The sequence below is a fragment of the Oncorhynchus masou genome, chromosome 11 (genome assembly GCF_036934945.1).
Source record: "Oncorhynchus masou masou isolate Uvic2021 chromosome 11, UVic_Omas_1.1, whole genome shotgun sequence".
NCBI classification, from domain to species: Eukaryota; Metazoa; Chordata; class Actinopteri; order Salmoniformes; family Salmonidae; genus Oncorhynchus; species Oncorhynchus masou.
The window spans coordinates 19,568,554-19,585,301 of NC_088222.1; the positions used below are offsets into that span (position 1 = coordinate 19,568,554).

General features: G+C 42.2%; 1 protein-coding gene across 3 annotated transcripts; it reads right to left on the reverse strand.

Moving 5' to 3' along the window:
* Positions 1 to 32: 32 nt before the first annotated feature.
* Positions 33 to 16,581, reverse strand: LOC135548278 (protein regulator of cytokinesis 1-like). Of its 3 annotated transcripts, none has more exons than XM_064977714.1 (14): positions 16,443 to 16,581; positions 7,352 to 7,461; positions 7,128 to 7,250; positions 6,745 to 6,978; positions 6,393 to 6,563; positions 6,140 to 6,289; positions 5,330 to 5,480; positions 5,108 to 5,244; positions 4,801 to 4,896; positions 3,580 to 3,732; positions 3,160 to 3,255; positions 2,857 to 2,958; positions 2,349 to 2,462; positions 33 to 747 (listed from the first exon to the last, which is right to left on the reverse strand). In XM_064977714.1, exons 2-14 carry the CDS (start codon positions 7,439 to 7,441, stop codon positions 685 to 687), a joined length of 1,680 nt encoding a protein of 559 aa, XP_064833786.1. In that variant the 5' UTR covers positions 7,442 to 7,461; positions 16,443 to 16,581; the 3' UTR covers positions 33 to 684. The 3 variants fall into 3 exon arrangements, with proteins under 3 accessions (XP_064833786.1, XP_064833784.1, XP_064833783.1); XM_064977712.1 differs by having other exon boundaries at positions 2,857 to 2,955; positions 7,352 to 7,484; XM_064977711.1 differs by having other exon boundaries at positions 7,352 to 7,484.
* Between the last annotated feature and the right edge of the window lie 167 nt (positions 16,582 to 16,748).

A 16,748-nucleotide genomic window follows, 5' to 3' on the forward strand; every position in this document is an offset into this window, starting at 1 on the left:
TATACCGTAGATTAAAAAATGAACTCAAAAGATGTAATTGAAATATATATATTTATTAATTAAGTCAAAAAAGATAAAATAAAAACAGGCACGTTGACAACGCACACGTCAAGACAAAACACATTGTCAATACCGTATGTGCAATAAGAAAAGTATATTTTCAAGAGAGCAATATTTACATACAGAAAGAGCTGCATGTTGTTCTGCTGGAAGGTCTGTATCTAAACAGGATGCTTCCTCCGGTGGAGCCTGGCCATTTAGTAACAAGTCAAATATCAAAAGTACTGGATGTAACATCTAAGGGGCTCTACCGTATCAAACTTGTGATTCACTTCCCTGGACTGCACAGTATTAATAACTGGAAAACACAGCTTTATGATGTTTCATCCGCACCCGACACATACATAGTCCATTTAGACCTATTCACTTCCATACAGGGTGTCCAAAAATAAGCATTACAAAAAGGCAACATTGGTCACATTTCAAAGTAACAGCAACACCAACTACAAAAAATGATTTACATCAAGATAACAAAGACTTGCATTACCTGAAATTCTCACTGACCATTACAAACACCGGCCATATATACACACACGAAAGGAGTGCCAAGTGGACACAGCACAACCTGTGCGGGGTGAATTGTCCACACGCACATCTTAAAATGTGGGGACCATCATGAGAAAATCAGAAAAGGTCCTTTGCTGTCGAATTGAAAACTGCATCATTTGTCTTTTTGGACAGGTCACCCTGGGGGAATGAAAGACACATATTTTAGTAACTGATATACCCCCCCCCCCCCCCACTTAAAAAGCAATCTAGAGGAGTAAGCAGAATGCAATAATTTGTTGTTGTCAATCTTTGCTTTAAATTCATGTGTCTGGTATGGATTATTGAAGTAAACATTGAAAGTTGAGGTGGCAGCATATAATGCTGGTCTTACAGTGAAGTTAACTGGTCGATAAAGCCTTATGCGCCTATTATTATTATTTTTTATTCATCTTGTGCTGCTGGCAGTAGGTGCACTTGATTCAGAAGCCCTGCGCGCCAGATAATCTAAGTTCTCCCATTTTGAACCATTTCATTTGTCTGAAGGAACAAACTCCGCCTACCCGGCAGACCTGAGAGCTAAATCAAGTGCACTGGCCTATTGAATAGCTAAAATCACCATGCCTACAGCTTCCACAACCCCCAAACTACATGAGATCTAATCACTTTAAAACCCATGACCAGAGAGACTTAAAGAACACAGCAAAAAGCTGCTGCTTTCATACTTCAGTTTTTAATTCAGCACTGTCACTGTTTTTATTCAACACTTTTACAAAACATAAAAATGCGCTTCACCCTACTTCTACTCCCGCTACAACCAGAATTGTAGCTGCAATGAATGAGTAGCCAAAAGTATCGACAGCCCTGCCTTATAATTATAAGCAGCTCGTCGTGTCTATTTTAATATGGAGGTCATGAATTTGTACTCCATTACTCTAATGTGCTTGTCCTCTTGCTCAGTTGTACACCAGGGCCTCCCACTCCTCTTTCTATTCTGGTTAGAGCCAGTTTGTGCTGTTCTGTGAAGGGAGTAGTACACAGCGTTGTACCAGATCTTCAGTTTCTTGACAATTTCTCACATGGAATAGCCTTCATTTCTCAGAACAAGAATAGACAGTTTCAGAAGAAAGTGCTTGGTTTCTGGCCATTTTGAGGCTGTAATCGAACTCACAAATGCTGAGGCTCCAGATACTCAACTAGTCTAAAGAAGGCCAGTTTTATTGCTTCTTTAAAAATCTGAACAGTTTTCAGCTGTGCTAACAATTGCAAAAGGGTTTTCTAATGATCAATTAGTCTTAAAAAAATAATACACTTGGATTAGCTAACAATGTACCATTGGAACACAGGAGTGATGGTTGCTGATAATGGGCCTCTGTACACCTATGTAGATATTCCATAAAAATAAAATAAAAATCAGCCGTTTCCAGCTACAATAGTCATTTACAACGTCTACACTGCATTTCTGATCAATTTGATGTCATTCTAATTGACAAAAAAAAAGTGAATTTCTTTCAAAAACAAGGACATTTCTAAGTGTCCCCAAACATTTGAATGACAGTGTATGGTCCGACAAGAACAAGATTGGCAGTATGCTGTGGTAATATATTAGGCATACAGCACAAACCTCATTCCTACAGAACTGGTTTAATTAGATTAATGTTGCATAGGCCTCGATTCGTGTCATGCTTTTAATCAATTCTGTGAGGTAGATCTTGGCTTGCTTTTTGACTCCGAAAGTGATCTTGACTGAGAAAAGGTTGGTGACCGCTGAGTTAGAGTATAGTTTAAAAGTCTGGTCTTACAGTGAAGTCAGAGTAGCTGATGTCAACAGGTTTTTTCTCCTCTGTACCATTGTACTCATGCAGGGGTGTCCTCTGACTACTGCTGCTGTTGCTTCTCTCAAGGGACTTGGTTTTCTGCTTAGCCAATGAATGGACAAAACAAACAAACAGCACATCAGTCAACAAACTGAGCATGCAACACACTTCCTTCCCAGCAGTCTCTGCTAATCCATTTGAAGTATTCAATTTCTGCATCTCTTTACCAGAATGATTGACCTTGGAAAGAGGTTAGATTCTAAAGACAAGTTTTGATTTTGCTGTCAATATTCTTTCACAAGCTAAGTTGACTGTGGCCGAATGGCTTACCGCTTGAATAAGAAAAATTCTATAACAGCATCACCTAGTGGTTGTTTTAACAGTTGTCCAGCAATATAAAAGGAAGATGTTGAACATTCAATTTGGATATACGTGTGCAAGCACAAGAACCAATGATGAGCCACAGTTTGGAGTGAGTGCTGTGTGTGTGTACCTGCATCTGGGAGAGAGGAGGCTTGCTGCTAGGCACACTGATGAAGGTGCTGGATGAGTTGCAGCTGTAGGAGCGCACCATGATCGGCTGTGTAGGAGTCTGCTGAAAGGACAGTCATGGTGGTCAAGGTCAATTAGTCCAGCGTTGTCTGGGTTTGGCTGGTGTCGGCAGTCATTGTTAATAAGAAAGTTAAGAACAGACTTGCCTAGTTAAATAAATAAAAAAGTTACCACAATAGTAAAGTGGCCAGTTGGTTTTGGAGGCGAGTGAACTAGCCCTGTGGACCACTGCTAGTTACTGTACCTTCCTGATCTTGTTGGGGGTGAGGGTGTTCATCCCACCATGGGCCCTCTTCGTGGGAGTTTTGAAGAGAGTTGTCATTTCCCCCTTCTTTGATGTCTGCAACACCGAGACAAACAAAGCCTCAGTCACAGACCAGTCAATAACAAACTGCTGGGGACAGAATGGTCAAATCCCTGTTTCCCACCATTCAACAGTTACACATGCTGACCACCATATGGTGTACAAGTCTATTTCAATCCAAGTTCAGCACAGTACGTTTTAGAATTGGCCTTTTGCACATGGGAACAGGGAGATCAGGTTTGTTGATAGTTTTTAAAGACAAATAGCAAACCCCCACCCAAAGCCTCTATGGACCAGTATTGGGCTGACTGGGGAACACTGCTGGGTCAATGTGAGAGCATTATGAGGGCCTGGACTTACAGTGGCACGTTCACTCTTCTCCTTGCCCCTCAGCTGTTTGTGCTCCTCCCATTGGGTGGAGATGTAGGTCATGACTCTCTGGCCCTGGACCAGGAAGGCAGTACCCTGGTCCTTCTCCCAGCTCTCAACACCAGTCCTCAGCTCTTCCTCCAACTAGTCACATCACATAACAGGGAGGATCAACATCACTTTTCCTTTGTCAAAATCCTTTATATACACACACTTCACTGGCATTTAAACTGTATACATCATTGGCATTTTACATAAGGTCACAACCTCACTGACACCATCATATACCCATCATACAGTGGGGCAGCAGCATACAGTGGGGCGAGATTTGACATTGAATAAAGGAGGCGGTGATCTTTTGATTACCATCAACCATTGCTGCCACTTTTCAGACATTACATTTTAAATGTACATTATATTTCGAAAAATATATACACTGAACAAAAATATGAATGCAACATGTAAAGTGTTGGTCCCATGTTTAATGAGCTGAAATAAAAGATCCCAGAAACTTTCCACACACAAAAAGCTTATTTCTCTCAAATTATGAACACATTTGTTTACATCCCTGTTAGGGAGCATTTCTCCTTTGCCAAGCTATTCCATCCACTTGACAGGTGTGGCATATCAAGAAGCTGATTAAACAGCATGATCATTACCACAGGTGCACATTGTGCTGGGGACAATAAAAGTTTCCTGACTGCAAGAATCTTTTAGAGAATTTGGCAGTACGTCCAACCAGCCTCAACCGCAGACGTGTGGGTGAGCGGTTTTCTGACGTCAATGTTGTGAACAGAGGTGGCATGGGGTTATGAGGTGGCATGGTGGCAGTGGGGTTATGGTATGGGCAGGCATAAGCTACAGAGAATGAACACAATTGCATTTTATTGATGGCAATTTGAATGCAGTGATACCGTGACGAGATCTGAGGCCCGTTGTGGTGCCATTCATCCACCACTATCACTTCATGTCCAGCATGATAATGCACGGCTCAATATCGCCAGGATCTGTACACAATTTCTGGAAGCTGAAAATGCCCCAGTTCTTCCATTCTCAGACATGTCAGCCATTGAGCATGATTGGGATGCTCTAGACCAACATGTACAACAGCCCTACTTTAAAAATAAAGAATATATTAAAAAAATGTCTCTCCCTCCAACTGCCAAATAAAGTTATTAGAGGGACATGTTGAGGAGTCAAATCCAGCCTTACCTTTGGCAACATCTTCTGAACTTTGACCTTCTCTTTGGCCTCTTTGAGAAGGGCTCCTCCTCTGTTGGAGAAGCGGTTTGGATCATTGGCCTTTTTCTGCAAAGAGGTTTGAAAATTAGACATGTTTCTATGTCAAGTGGAACAAAAACAATTCTGCACCACACTGAACATGTATCAGAAACAAGAGCAGCTGGTATGTGGATATGTTTGATTGAAAACCATTACATGCATCAAGTGGTACACAATTAAAAATACATATTTGCAATTTATTTTACAAACATAGCTTGACTGCAAATTCCAGCATTACCTCAAAGTCCTGGAAGAGGGCCCAGTACTTCTCCCATTTCTGCAGAACCTCCAGTAAGGGTTTAGCCTGGTCATAGTAATTCTTCACCTTCAATAGCTCAGCATCATGCAGTGCCAACAATTCCTCTGTGAAGTCATCTAGGGAAAGACAGATCGGTTCGATCAGTATGTATGCGTTTTGCGTATGAGTGAGAGGAAGTATTTCCATTATTGTTCTACCTACCGTCACAGATGTGGGCGTTGAAGGGTTCACGCTGCTCAGTGCCCTGATTGCACTTGTCCCAGAGAGCCACTAGTTCCTGTCGGACCTTGTCAATCACATCCTCCAACATGGCTTTCTGCAGGACTGTCAGTCGATCAACCTCCTCCTGCCACTGGAAGGGCAACAAGGTCAGGTTCAGTAGAAGTAAAAATAAATCTCTGAAACAGCGACAAGAGGAGGTACCATCTGAACTCGTTCCTTAAGAAATACTCATTTAAATTTTCCGTATGCCCTAATGCAGTGTTTCTCAACTCCAGTCCTCAAGTACCTCCAACAGCACATGTTTTTGTTGTAGCCCCAGACAAACTCACCTGATTCAACTCATTGAGGGCTTGATCATTAGTTGACAAGTTGAATCAGGTGTGCTTGTCTGGGACTACAACCAAAATGTGTACTGTTGAAGGTACTGGAGTTAGGAAACACTGCCCTAATGATACAGGACTGTCAAACACTGATGTTCTAGTTCAATTCTGGGGAAACTTAATAGTTATGGTGCCATGTTTACTGTTTTGCAGTGGTATGCCAGTGAAGCTTTGTCCAACACAGTGGTGTATGGTATGCCGGTGAAGCTTTGTCCAACACAGTGGTGTATGGTATGCCAGTGAAGCTTTGTCCAACACAGTGGTGTATGGTATGCCAGTGAAGCTTTGTCCAACACAGTGGTGTATGGTATGCCAGTGAAGCTTTGTCCAACACAGTGGTGTATGGTATGCCAGTGAAGCTTTGTCCAACACAGTGGTGAAGGGAGATGTATGAAGAGGGAGTTCCAACCTGTGTGATTTGGTCAGAAAGGGTACCCTGCACACTCTCCTGGAACGCAGTGCGATCTTGCTCCAGCGCTTCCAGACGATTCCACAGGCACATAGCTCGTTCTTTCAGCTCAGCCAGAGTATTCATCAGGGATTCCTTCTTGACCTTCATCTAACCAAAAATATACTAATATAATTGGTCAAAAGTCCTAGAACCAAAACAACAAAAATCTTTGAATAATCATTAGTAAGTTTTATCAAATTATTTTCAGTACCTGGGACAACAGCAGTTGGAGGGCTTTGATGTTTTCATGCGTGAGCAGGAATATCTCCTCGCCATGACACACCGACTCTTTCTCCAGACTGGTTTCTGGTTTCTGACCCATGTCCTCCATGAGCTTCCTGATGTCCTCACGTAGCCCTGAGAACACCTTTGCACGACTCTTCTACAGAACGGGGGAAGGGAGGGACAAGAGACGAGATGCTTCCAACAAAAGACAAACATCACAAGACCACAAAAGAGACTTAAAAAATAAGAAATTAATAATAGTGTTCTTAGTAATACTTGAGTCAGGTATTCATAACATTCACACTAAAGTCTTGCCATCCTGGCAGCTGTTGCAATACCTTTTCTTCACTGAGGGTCTTGAGGTGCTCCCGGAACTCCTGCAACTGAGTGTGTGAGGGTATGATGCCTGTGGGAACATAATAGGGAGTGACGCACAGCTCCAAGCACAGTTCCTTATCCTGCTGCTGCAGTCCGTGTAACTCCTTCAAACGGTCCCCCTTCTCCTTGGTCAGAACCTCCACACGCAGACGCAGGTTCTTCTCGATCTGGAGGACTGTCAGGCCCTCCTCCAACTGACAGGTGGACAAGATGGAGACAGGAGGTTAGCACAATGGAAGGAAAAGAGTCAAGGGGTGGAACCAGCTAAACTATTGAGACACAGAACCTTTAAAGACCAACCTTTACTGTTGTTGTTGTTAAGCCTGAAGAAATAACCACTTACTTTGTATGGATCCATTGACATTTCCAGACACAAGGTATCCAACTGTTTTTCAAAAGTGATGATATTGGTTCGGATGCGGTGCTTCAAAGCTTCCTCCTCAGTGATCATGTCATTCAAAAGGTCCTTTAGATTAGGAATGTCAAGTCAGTCTGTTAATTAGTTACTTGACAAGGCTTCCGTTTCATTTTCAGTTCATCTACATTACCCGTTTTCTGAAGCCTCACCTCAATGTGTTTCTTCACCGTCTCCATCCGCTCTACCCTCTGCTCCTCCATGATGCCCATGCTGTCCCAGATGTCCACCAGCTTGGCCATGGCATGGTTTATACCCGTCACTAGAGAGAAAGCCAGGGCTTCACTGCAGAGATGAGTGACATGACCATCACATTTGGTAACTTCAGCTGGCTAAGTAGCAAACACATTGCCTAACAAATCTGAATAGGACACCAATTATTGGTATACAGTTTGAAACCAAGCACTGCAAAAACAATCTTTTTTTTAGGGGGTAGATCGGCTTTAATATTGTAGATAGACAGAATCTATGTAATTGTCTGCATTTCCAATGCATATTTAGGTAAATCAAATATTTAAAAAATGTATACATAGTACCAGTCAAAAGTTGACACCTACTCATTCAAGGGTTTTTCTTTATTTTTACTATTTTCTACAATAGAAAAATCTCACTGTAGAGCCTCTAGCACTGCTCAACACACCTCGGCTAACAATTTAGTTTCACCCCCCACACATGCAGTGACGTCACCTGGTTTAAATGCTATTTCTAGAGAAAACATCTCTTTCATTATCACTATATGCACAGGTTTACCCTCACTGTATTCATATCCTACTATACCTTTGTCTGTACATTATGCCTTGAATATATTCTACCGTGCCCAGAAATCTGCTCCTTTTACTCTCTGTTCTGAACGTACTAGGCGTCCAGTTCTGTTAGCCTTTAGCCGTACCCTTATCCTACTCCTCCTCTGTTCCTCTGGTGATGTAGAGGTTAATCCAGGCCCTGCATTGTCTACCTCCACTCCCATCCACCAGGCTCTCTCTCATTTGTTGACTTCTGCAACCGTAAAAGTCTTGGTTTCATGCACGTTAACATTAGAAGCCTCCTCCCTAAGTTTGTTTTATTCACTGCCCTAGCACACTCCACCAATCCGGATGTCCTAGCCGTGTCTGAATCCTGGCTTAGGAAGACCACCAAAAACCGTGAAATTTCCATTCCTAACTATAACATTTTCCGACAAGATAGAACTGCCAAAGCGGCGGTGTTGCAATTTACTGCAAAGAAAACCTGCAGAGTTCTGTCTTACTATCCAGGTCTGTACCCCAAAAAATTGAGCTTCTACTTCTAAAAATTAACCTTTCCAGAAACAAGTCTCTCACCGTTGCTGCATGCTATAGACCACCCTCTGCCCCCAGCTGTGCCCTCGACACCATATGTGATTTGATTGCCCCCCCCCCCCATCTATCTTCTGAGCTCGTGACCTAAACTGGGACATGCTTAACACCCCGGCCGTCCTAAAATCTAAGCTTGATGCCCTCAATCTCACACAATTTATCAATGAACCTACCAGATATAACCCCAAATCCGTAAACACGGGCACCCTCATAGATATCATCCTAACTAACTCACCCTTCAAATACACCTCTGCTGTTATCAACCAAGATCTCAGCGATCACTGCCTCATTGCCTGCATCCGTAATGGGTCTGCGAGCAAACGACCATCCCTCATCACTGTCAAAGGCTCCCTAAAACACTTCTGCGAGCAGGCCTTTCTAATCGACCTGGCCGGAGTATCCTGGAACGCCATTGACCTCGTCCAGACAGTAGAGGATGCTTGGTTATTCTTTAAAAGTTCCTTCCTCACCATCTTAAATAGGCATGCCCCATTCAAAAAAATGTAGAACCAGGAATAGATATAGCCCTTTGTTCACGCCAGACCTGCACAAAAACATCCTGTGGCGTTCTGCATTAGCATCGAATAGCCCCCGTGATATGCAACTTTTCAGGGAAGTTAGGAACCAATATACACAGGCAGTTAGGAAAGCTAAGGCTAGCTATTTAAAAAAAAATGTGTATCCTGCAGTACAAACTCAAAAAAGTTCTGGGACACTAAAGTCCATGGAGAATAAGAGCACCTCATCCCAGCTACCCACTGCTCTGAGGCTCGGAAACACTGTTACAACCAACAAATTCACTATAATTGAGAATTTCAATAAGCATTTCTCTACGGCTGGTCATGCTTTCCACCTGGCTAACCCTACCCTGGTCAACTGCCCGGCACCCTCCACAGCAACCCAACCAAGCTGATGTTCTGAAAGAGCGGCAAAATCTGAACCCCTACAAATCAGCCGGGCTAGACAATCTGGACCCTCTCTTTCTTAAATTATCTGCCGAAATTGTTGCAACCCCTATTACTAGCCTGTTCAACCTCTCTTCGTATCGTCTGAGATTCCCAAAGATTGGAAAGCTGCTGCGGTCATCCCTCTCTTCAAAGGGGGAGACACTAGACCCAAACTGCTACATACCTATATCTATCCTACATCTCTAAGGTCTTCGAAAGCCAAGTTAACAAACAGATTGCTGACCATTTTGAATCACATTGTACCACCTCCGCTATGCAATCTGGTCATGGGTGCACCTCAGCCACGCTCAAGGTCCTTAACGATATCATAACCACCATCGATAAGAGACATTACTGTGCAGCTGTATTCATCGACCTGGCCAAGGCTTTCGACTGTCAATAACCACATTCTTATTGGCAGACTCAACAGCCTTGGTTTCTCAAATGACTGCCTCACCTGGTTCACCAACTACTTCTCTGATAGAGCTCAGTGTGTCAAATTGGAGGGCCTGTTGTCTGGACCTCTGGCAGTCTCTATGGGGGTGCCACTGGGTTCAATTCTCGGGCCGACTCTCTTCTCTGTACACATCAATGATGTCGCTCTTGCTGCTGGTGATTCTCTATTCCACCTCTACACAGACAACACCATTCTGTATACTTCTGGCCCTTCTTTGGACACTGTTAACTAACCTCCAGACGAGCTTCAATGCCATACAACTTGCCTTCCGTGGCCTCCAACTGCTCTTAAAGGCAAGTAAAACTAAATGCATGCTATTCAACCGATCATTGCCCGCACCTGCCCGCCCATCCAGCATCACTACTCTGGACGGCTCTGACTTAGAATACGTGGATAACTACAAATACCTAGGTGTCTGGCTAGACTGTAAACTGTCCTTCCAGATTCACATTAAGCATCTCCAATCAAAAATTGAATCTAGAATCGGCTTCCTATTTCGCAACAAAGCTTCCTTCACTCATGCTGCCAAACATACCCTCGTAACATTGACCATCCTACCCTTCATTGACTTCGGCGATGTCATCTATAAAATAGCCTCCAACACGCTACTCAGCAAACTGGATGTAGTCGATCACAGTGCCATCCTTTGTCACCAAAGCCCCATATACTACCCACCACTGCGACCTGTACGCTCTCGTTGGCTGGCCCTCGCTTCATACTCGTCGCCAAATCCACTGGCTACAGGTTATCTACAAGTCTCTGCTAGGTAAAGCCCCGCCTTATCTCAGCTCGCTGGTCACCATAGCAGCACCCACTCGTAGCACACGCTCCAGCAGGTATATCTCACTGGTCACCCCCAAAGCCAATTCCTCCTTTGGTCGCCTTTCCTTCCAGTTCTCTGCTGCCACTGACTGGAACGAACTGCAAAAATCACTGAAGCTGGAGATTCCCATCTCCCTCACTAGCTTTAAGAACCAGCTGTCAGAGCAGCTCACAGATCACTGCACCAGTTCATAGCCCATCAGTATACAGCCCATCTATTTTGTTCCTTTTACACCACAGTATCTCTACTTGCACATCTACCACTACAGTGTTTAATTGCCATATTGTAATTACTTCGCCACCATGGCCTACTTATTGCCTTACCTCCCTAATCGTACCTCATTTGCACTCACTGTATATAGACTTTGTTTTCTTTTTTTCCCCTACTGTATTATTGAGTGTATGTTTTGTTCATTCCATGTGTAACTCTGTGTTGTTGTACGTGTCGAACTGCTATGCTTTATCTTGGCCAGGTCGCAGTTGCAAATGAGAACTTGTTCTCAACTAACTTACCTGGTTAAATAAATAGAATACATTTTTTTTTAAAGACATCAAAACTATAAAATCATGTAGTAACAAAAATAAAAAATATATTTAAAAAAGTCAAACAAATCAATATATATTTCATTATTCAAAGTAGACACCCTTTGCCTTGACAGCTTTGCATACTCTTGGCATTCTCTCAACCAGCTACAACTGGAATGCTTTTCCAACAGTCTTGAAGGAGTTCCCACATATGCTGAGCACTTGTTGGCTGCTTTTCCATCACTCTGAGGTCCAACTTATCCCAAACCATCACAATTGGGTTGAGATCAGGTGATTGTGGAGGCCAGATCATCTGATGCAGAACTCCATCACTCTCCTTCTTGGTCAAATAGCCCTTACATAACCTGGAGGTGTGTTGGGTCATTGTCCTGTTGAAAAACAAATGATAGTCCCTCTAAGCGCAAACCAGATGGGATAGCGTATCACTGCAGAATGCTGTGGTAGGCATGCTGGTTAAGTTTGCCTTGAATCCTAAATAAAATATCAGACAATGTCACCAGCAAAGCACACCTCAATGCTTCACGGTGTGAACCACACATGCAGAGATAATACGTTCACTTACTCTGCATCTCACAAAGATACGGAGGTTGGAACCAAAGAAATAAAATAAAAATCACAAATTTGGAATCATCAGACCAAAGGGAAGATTTCCACCGGTCTAATGTCCATCGCTCGTATTTCTTGGCCCAAGTATCTTCTTGGTGTCCTTTAGTAGTGTTTTTTTTTGCAGCAATTCAACCATGCAGTCTCTGAACAGTTGATGTTGAGATGTGTCTGTTAGTTGAACTCTGAAGCATTTATTTGGGCTGCAATCTGAGGTGCTGTTAATTTCTGAGGCCGTTAACTAATTAACTTATTTGCAGCAGAGGTACCTCTTGGTCTTCCTTTCCAGTGGCAGTCCTTATGAGAGCCAGTTCCATCATAGCGCTTGATGGCTTTTGCGACTGCACTTGAAGAAACGTTCAAAGTTCTTGAAATGTTCCGGATTGACTGACCTTCATGTCTTAAAGTAATGAGGTACTGTCGTTTCTCTTTGCTTTTACTAAATAGGGCTATCTTCTGTATACCAACCCTACCTTGTCACAACACAAATTATCAAACACATTAAGGAAAGAAATTCCAGAAATTAAACTTAACAACCTGTTAATTGAAATGCATTCTAGGTGACTACCTCATGAAGCTGGTTGAGAGAATGCGAAGAGTGAGCAACGCTGTCATCAAGGCAAAGGGTGGCTACTTTGAAGAATCTCAAATATATTTAGATTATTATAAAAAAAATGTTTTACACTTGTTTTGTTTACTCCATGATTCCATGTGTCATTTCATAGTTTTTTCTTCACTATTACTCTACTGTGTAGAAAATAGTAAAAAATAAAGAAAAACCCTTGAATGAGTAGGTGTCCAAACTCTTGACTGGTACTGTATAAAAAAAGAACTATATTATTTTCCCCCAACCCTACCATTCCTCCCCTAATTGGAGTAAACTAATGGACAACACTCAGGCTTCTACATCCAGCTCATACATACATTTTACAGACAGTATATTTAAGCAATAAGGCATGGGGGGGTGTGGTATATGGCCAATATACCATGGCCAAGGGCTGTTCTTAGGCTTGACGCAACTGGTTACCAACTTAACCTCTTGAGTGTAGGGGGGAGTATTTTGATGTTTGGACAAAAAACTTACCCAAATGAAACTGCCTATTTCTCAGGCCCAGAATATGCATATAATTGTCAGATTAGGATAGAAAAAACTAAAGTTTCCAAAACTGTCAAAATATTGTCAGTGAGATTAACAGAACTGATATTGCAAGCAAAAACCTCCAACCAGGAAGTGCTGTTTTTCCAGAAACCTCTGTTCCATTGCATGCCTTCCATTTAAAAGAGATATCAACCAGATTCCTTTCTCTATGGCTTAAACATGGTGTGAACAGTCTTTACACAGTTTCAGGCTTTTATTATGAAAAATGAGCGAGAAGGATCACTTCGCGTCATTGGATGACTGGGTGCCAGCAGAGTTTTGCATGCGCAACAGCTTGGAGCAGACATTTTCTCGCTCTCTCCTATTGAAAAAGCTACAGTCAGTAAAAACAACCTGAGGATTTATTATAAAAACGTTTGACATGTTTCTACGAACTTCACGGATACTATTTAGAATTTTCATCTGCCCTGTCGTGACCACTCGAGCCTGTGGATTTCTGAACAAACGTACCAACCAAATGGAGGTATTTTGGATATAAAAATAATCTTTATGGAACAAAAGGAACATTTATTGTGTAACTGGGAGTCTCGTGAGTGCAAACATCCGAAGATCAAAGGTAAGCGATTCATTTTATGACTTCTCTGACTTTCGTGACCAATCTACTTTGCTGCTAGCTGTTTGTAACGTTTTGTCTGCTGAGAGAGATGTCCTAACATAAACGCTTGGATAGCTTTTGCTGTAAAGCTTTTTTGAAATCTGACACGCCAGGTGGATTAACAAACTAAGCTGTGTTTTGCTATATTGCACTTGTTATTTCATGAAAATTAAATCCTTTTCGTAATTTAATTTGAATTTGGCGCTTTGCAATTCAGCGGATGTTGACATGTCAAGACCGTGGTGTACGGGCTGATATACCACGGCTGTCAGCCAATCAGCATTCAGGGCTCAAACTACCTGGGTTTATAATTTACAATAGTTATTTTTTTGTTTGTTTTTAATCCCATACTTCAGCCCCATTCGCAAACACATTACTTAATAAATTGGATATGATACCAATTATTGGTATACAGTCAAACCAAGCACTGCAAAACTTGGAAAGTTTCCTTTCAAGCCAGAATCTTGTATAAAATTACATTTGCACTTACTCTACTGGTTGTCTGTGCGGTTGGTCCTTCAGCTGGTCAAAATATGAGACAAAATATCCACAGGAAAGTGTTGTCTTCCTGAATTATTAGAGCGCCGGTACTGGCGTTGTTATATCTGTCACATGCTTACACTATGTAAACACCTTCAAGACTTCTGTTGTATCCTATCCATGTACTTCTGTCTTGTGCACATGTCTTAGCCGATGACCCAACAAGTATTGACCACCACACAGAGATCCGCATTTTGAAGTCTGTTTAATACTATTTTCCTGTGGATATTTTGTCTCAAACACATCACAGACTATTCTGATTGAAATGGCAATGCGTGGAAATCATACAATTAAAATGAACTACAACTTCCGTTTAAGAACCCAACCGCTTTTACGTCACGTTGAACAGACAAAACATTTTGCAACAGACTTGGCTTAATGAATACACCCCTGGCCCGGGCAAAAGTAGTTTGCATTGGTTGAAGAGTGATTGCATTCGTTGGCAAAGTTCACTCAAAACGAAAGTGAGGTAGATTAAGGATGTGGAGTAATGAGTACGATTCTGTGTTCACATGCAAAAGTGATTGCTTTTGATAAACGTTCTGCCTTTCCAATGAAATATAGTATGACAATTTGAATATACACACTTTATAGAAAGGAGATGTTGTATGTTTCTTAACAATGGATCATGTTGCCAAACGGTGCAGATTGGGTTTTCACCGGGTTGTCACTAGTTACCACAGCCAAAATTGGCTAAATCGTAAAAAAATACATGAAAACAAAAACTTGCTTTCCTTTCTGGTCTTAAGGTTAGGCACAAGGTTAGCAGTGTGGTTAAAAGCAGATACATTTTAGAAATAGGCAGGGTTTAGCCATTATGACTGTGGATGTGGCATTGAGATAGAGGACTCATCACTGTATCGGTGCCATTATATTTAGTGTCTGTGACAGCATGGGCAGCGCCATCAAAGATAGTAAAATGAGCCAGATAGTTGATCGGAAGTATACATGTGAAGCATCTCATTGGTGTTTTCCTCTCACTACCAAATGTGGTGATGATAGGAAGCCCAGTGGCAGACAGTAGGAGAAGATGGATTTCACGGAGTAGGCATTCCCTTATGCAAATATATGCTTGAATGCCCAATAGGATCTCGCTAGCTCATGCTTGGCTCTGCCCCCTCCTTGCTTGTTCTGCACACCACGACTAATTTGTTCCCATTGGAAATGACAGGCTGTGGTCTATCTTGGCTTAGTTATCAAAATCTTGGGTGCCTTTGATGCTTTTTCTCTCTTTGTAACCATGTTACAAATGAATTGAACAGGGTCACCAGGAGGGATCAGCCAATGAAGTTGGAAGTCCCACCCAGTTGACTACATTGCAATTGTGGATGCCTTCCATGGCGCAGCCCATGGAAATGAGGCCTTTTGGCCACTAGAGACCTCTATGGGCTGTGGTAAATTAGTCATGACCCCCCTCGCCTGGGTTGGATCTGTACTATGACTCGGGAGCTAACGTTAGTCTGGTGGGTCTAGCAGAAGAAAGTTTGTCACTACTCTAGCAACATTTTTACTTTAATGATTAACAAAAGCGTGTTAAAGCCAGTCACTAATAAAAATGTGTGATGTGGGGATGATTTAACGATAAAGCGCGTTGAAGACTCCTCTTGCCCCACGGGTCTATTCATTGCGCCAATTCTGTTGCAAAACGTTCCTTAAAACGGAAGCAAACGAAACTGAGAGACCTGCATTTGTCCAAAAACGAGTGTAGTTCTGTTTGGTTATTAAACTGAACGTGTTCTGTAATGAATACTCCCGAGCTAGAAAACAACGTGTGTTTAACTATTGGTGCGTTCAAGACACCTGGGAACACTAAAAATGACGGTCAAATCATGACGTCTGATCTTCTGGGCGGAAAGTTAGAGTTCTAGAAATAGGCCCGAGTTCTTGAGTTGGAACTCCGAGTTAGATGACCATTAAACGATTTTTTCCGCCAGCCGGGTTCCCAATTGTCTTGAATTCACAAGTCCGATATATACGAGTTACCAGTTGTTTTGAAGGCGGAATAACTTAAATTTAGCTAACCTACTATAGTCATTGTCAAAGTAAGAGTAGTCTAGTATGAAACGTTCCCCTATCCCAGCAATGGCATTGGCTTTTTGCATTGTGGTAGCTACTTCTAATTTAATTCACACATTGCTGCAGCAAACTTAACTAGAGAGACTCCTAAGTATAGCTAACGTTAACTCCTTACTAATCTGGTTAATTATAGCCACTTTAGCTAGCAAACCAAGTCAACTTACCTCCTCCGGCTTGACATAACGTTAGCTGCTCTGAAAACTAGGTAGCTATTGACGAATATAAATGTTTTACATTAAATTAAAAAGACGTGTGGCTGGCTGGTTTGAATTGTCATTATAGCCGCGACGAAGCAATGGTGCTATTCACTAATGACACTCCCCTTTTCTCGTTTTGGTCAGAGAGGCTCTCTGCCTCCGTCAAGTGGATAGTAAGCTACATTACATTTTCACTTCAGGACTGAACGTTGTCAGTCAAAATACTGTAGCCAGCTATTGCTGATTAGATGGACACGTTAGACAGTGCATTCA

Coding starts and splice junctions, on each gene's coding strand:
- LOC135548278 (XM_064977711.1), bottom strand. Junction 7,251..7,351: donor CGGTGAAGAAACACATTGAG/GTGAGGCTTCAG, acceptor CCTAATCTAAAG/GACCTTTTGAATGACATGAT. Junction 2,463..2,856: donor CTCCTCTCTCCCAGATGCAG/GTACACACACAC, acceptor TTGGCTAAGCAG/AAAACCAAGTCCCTTGAGAG.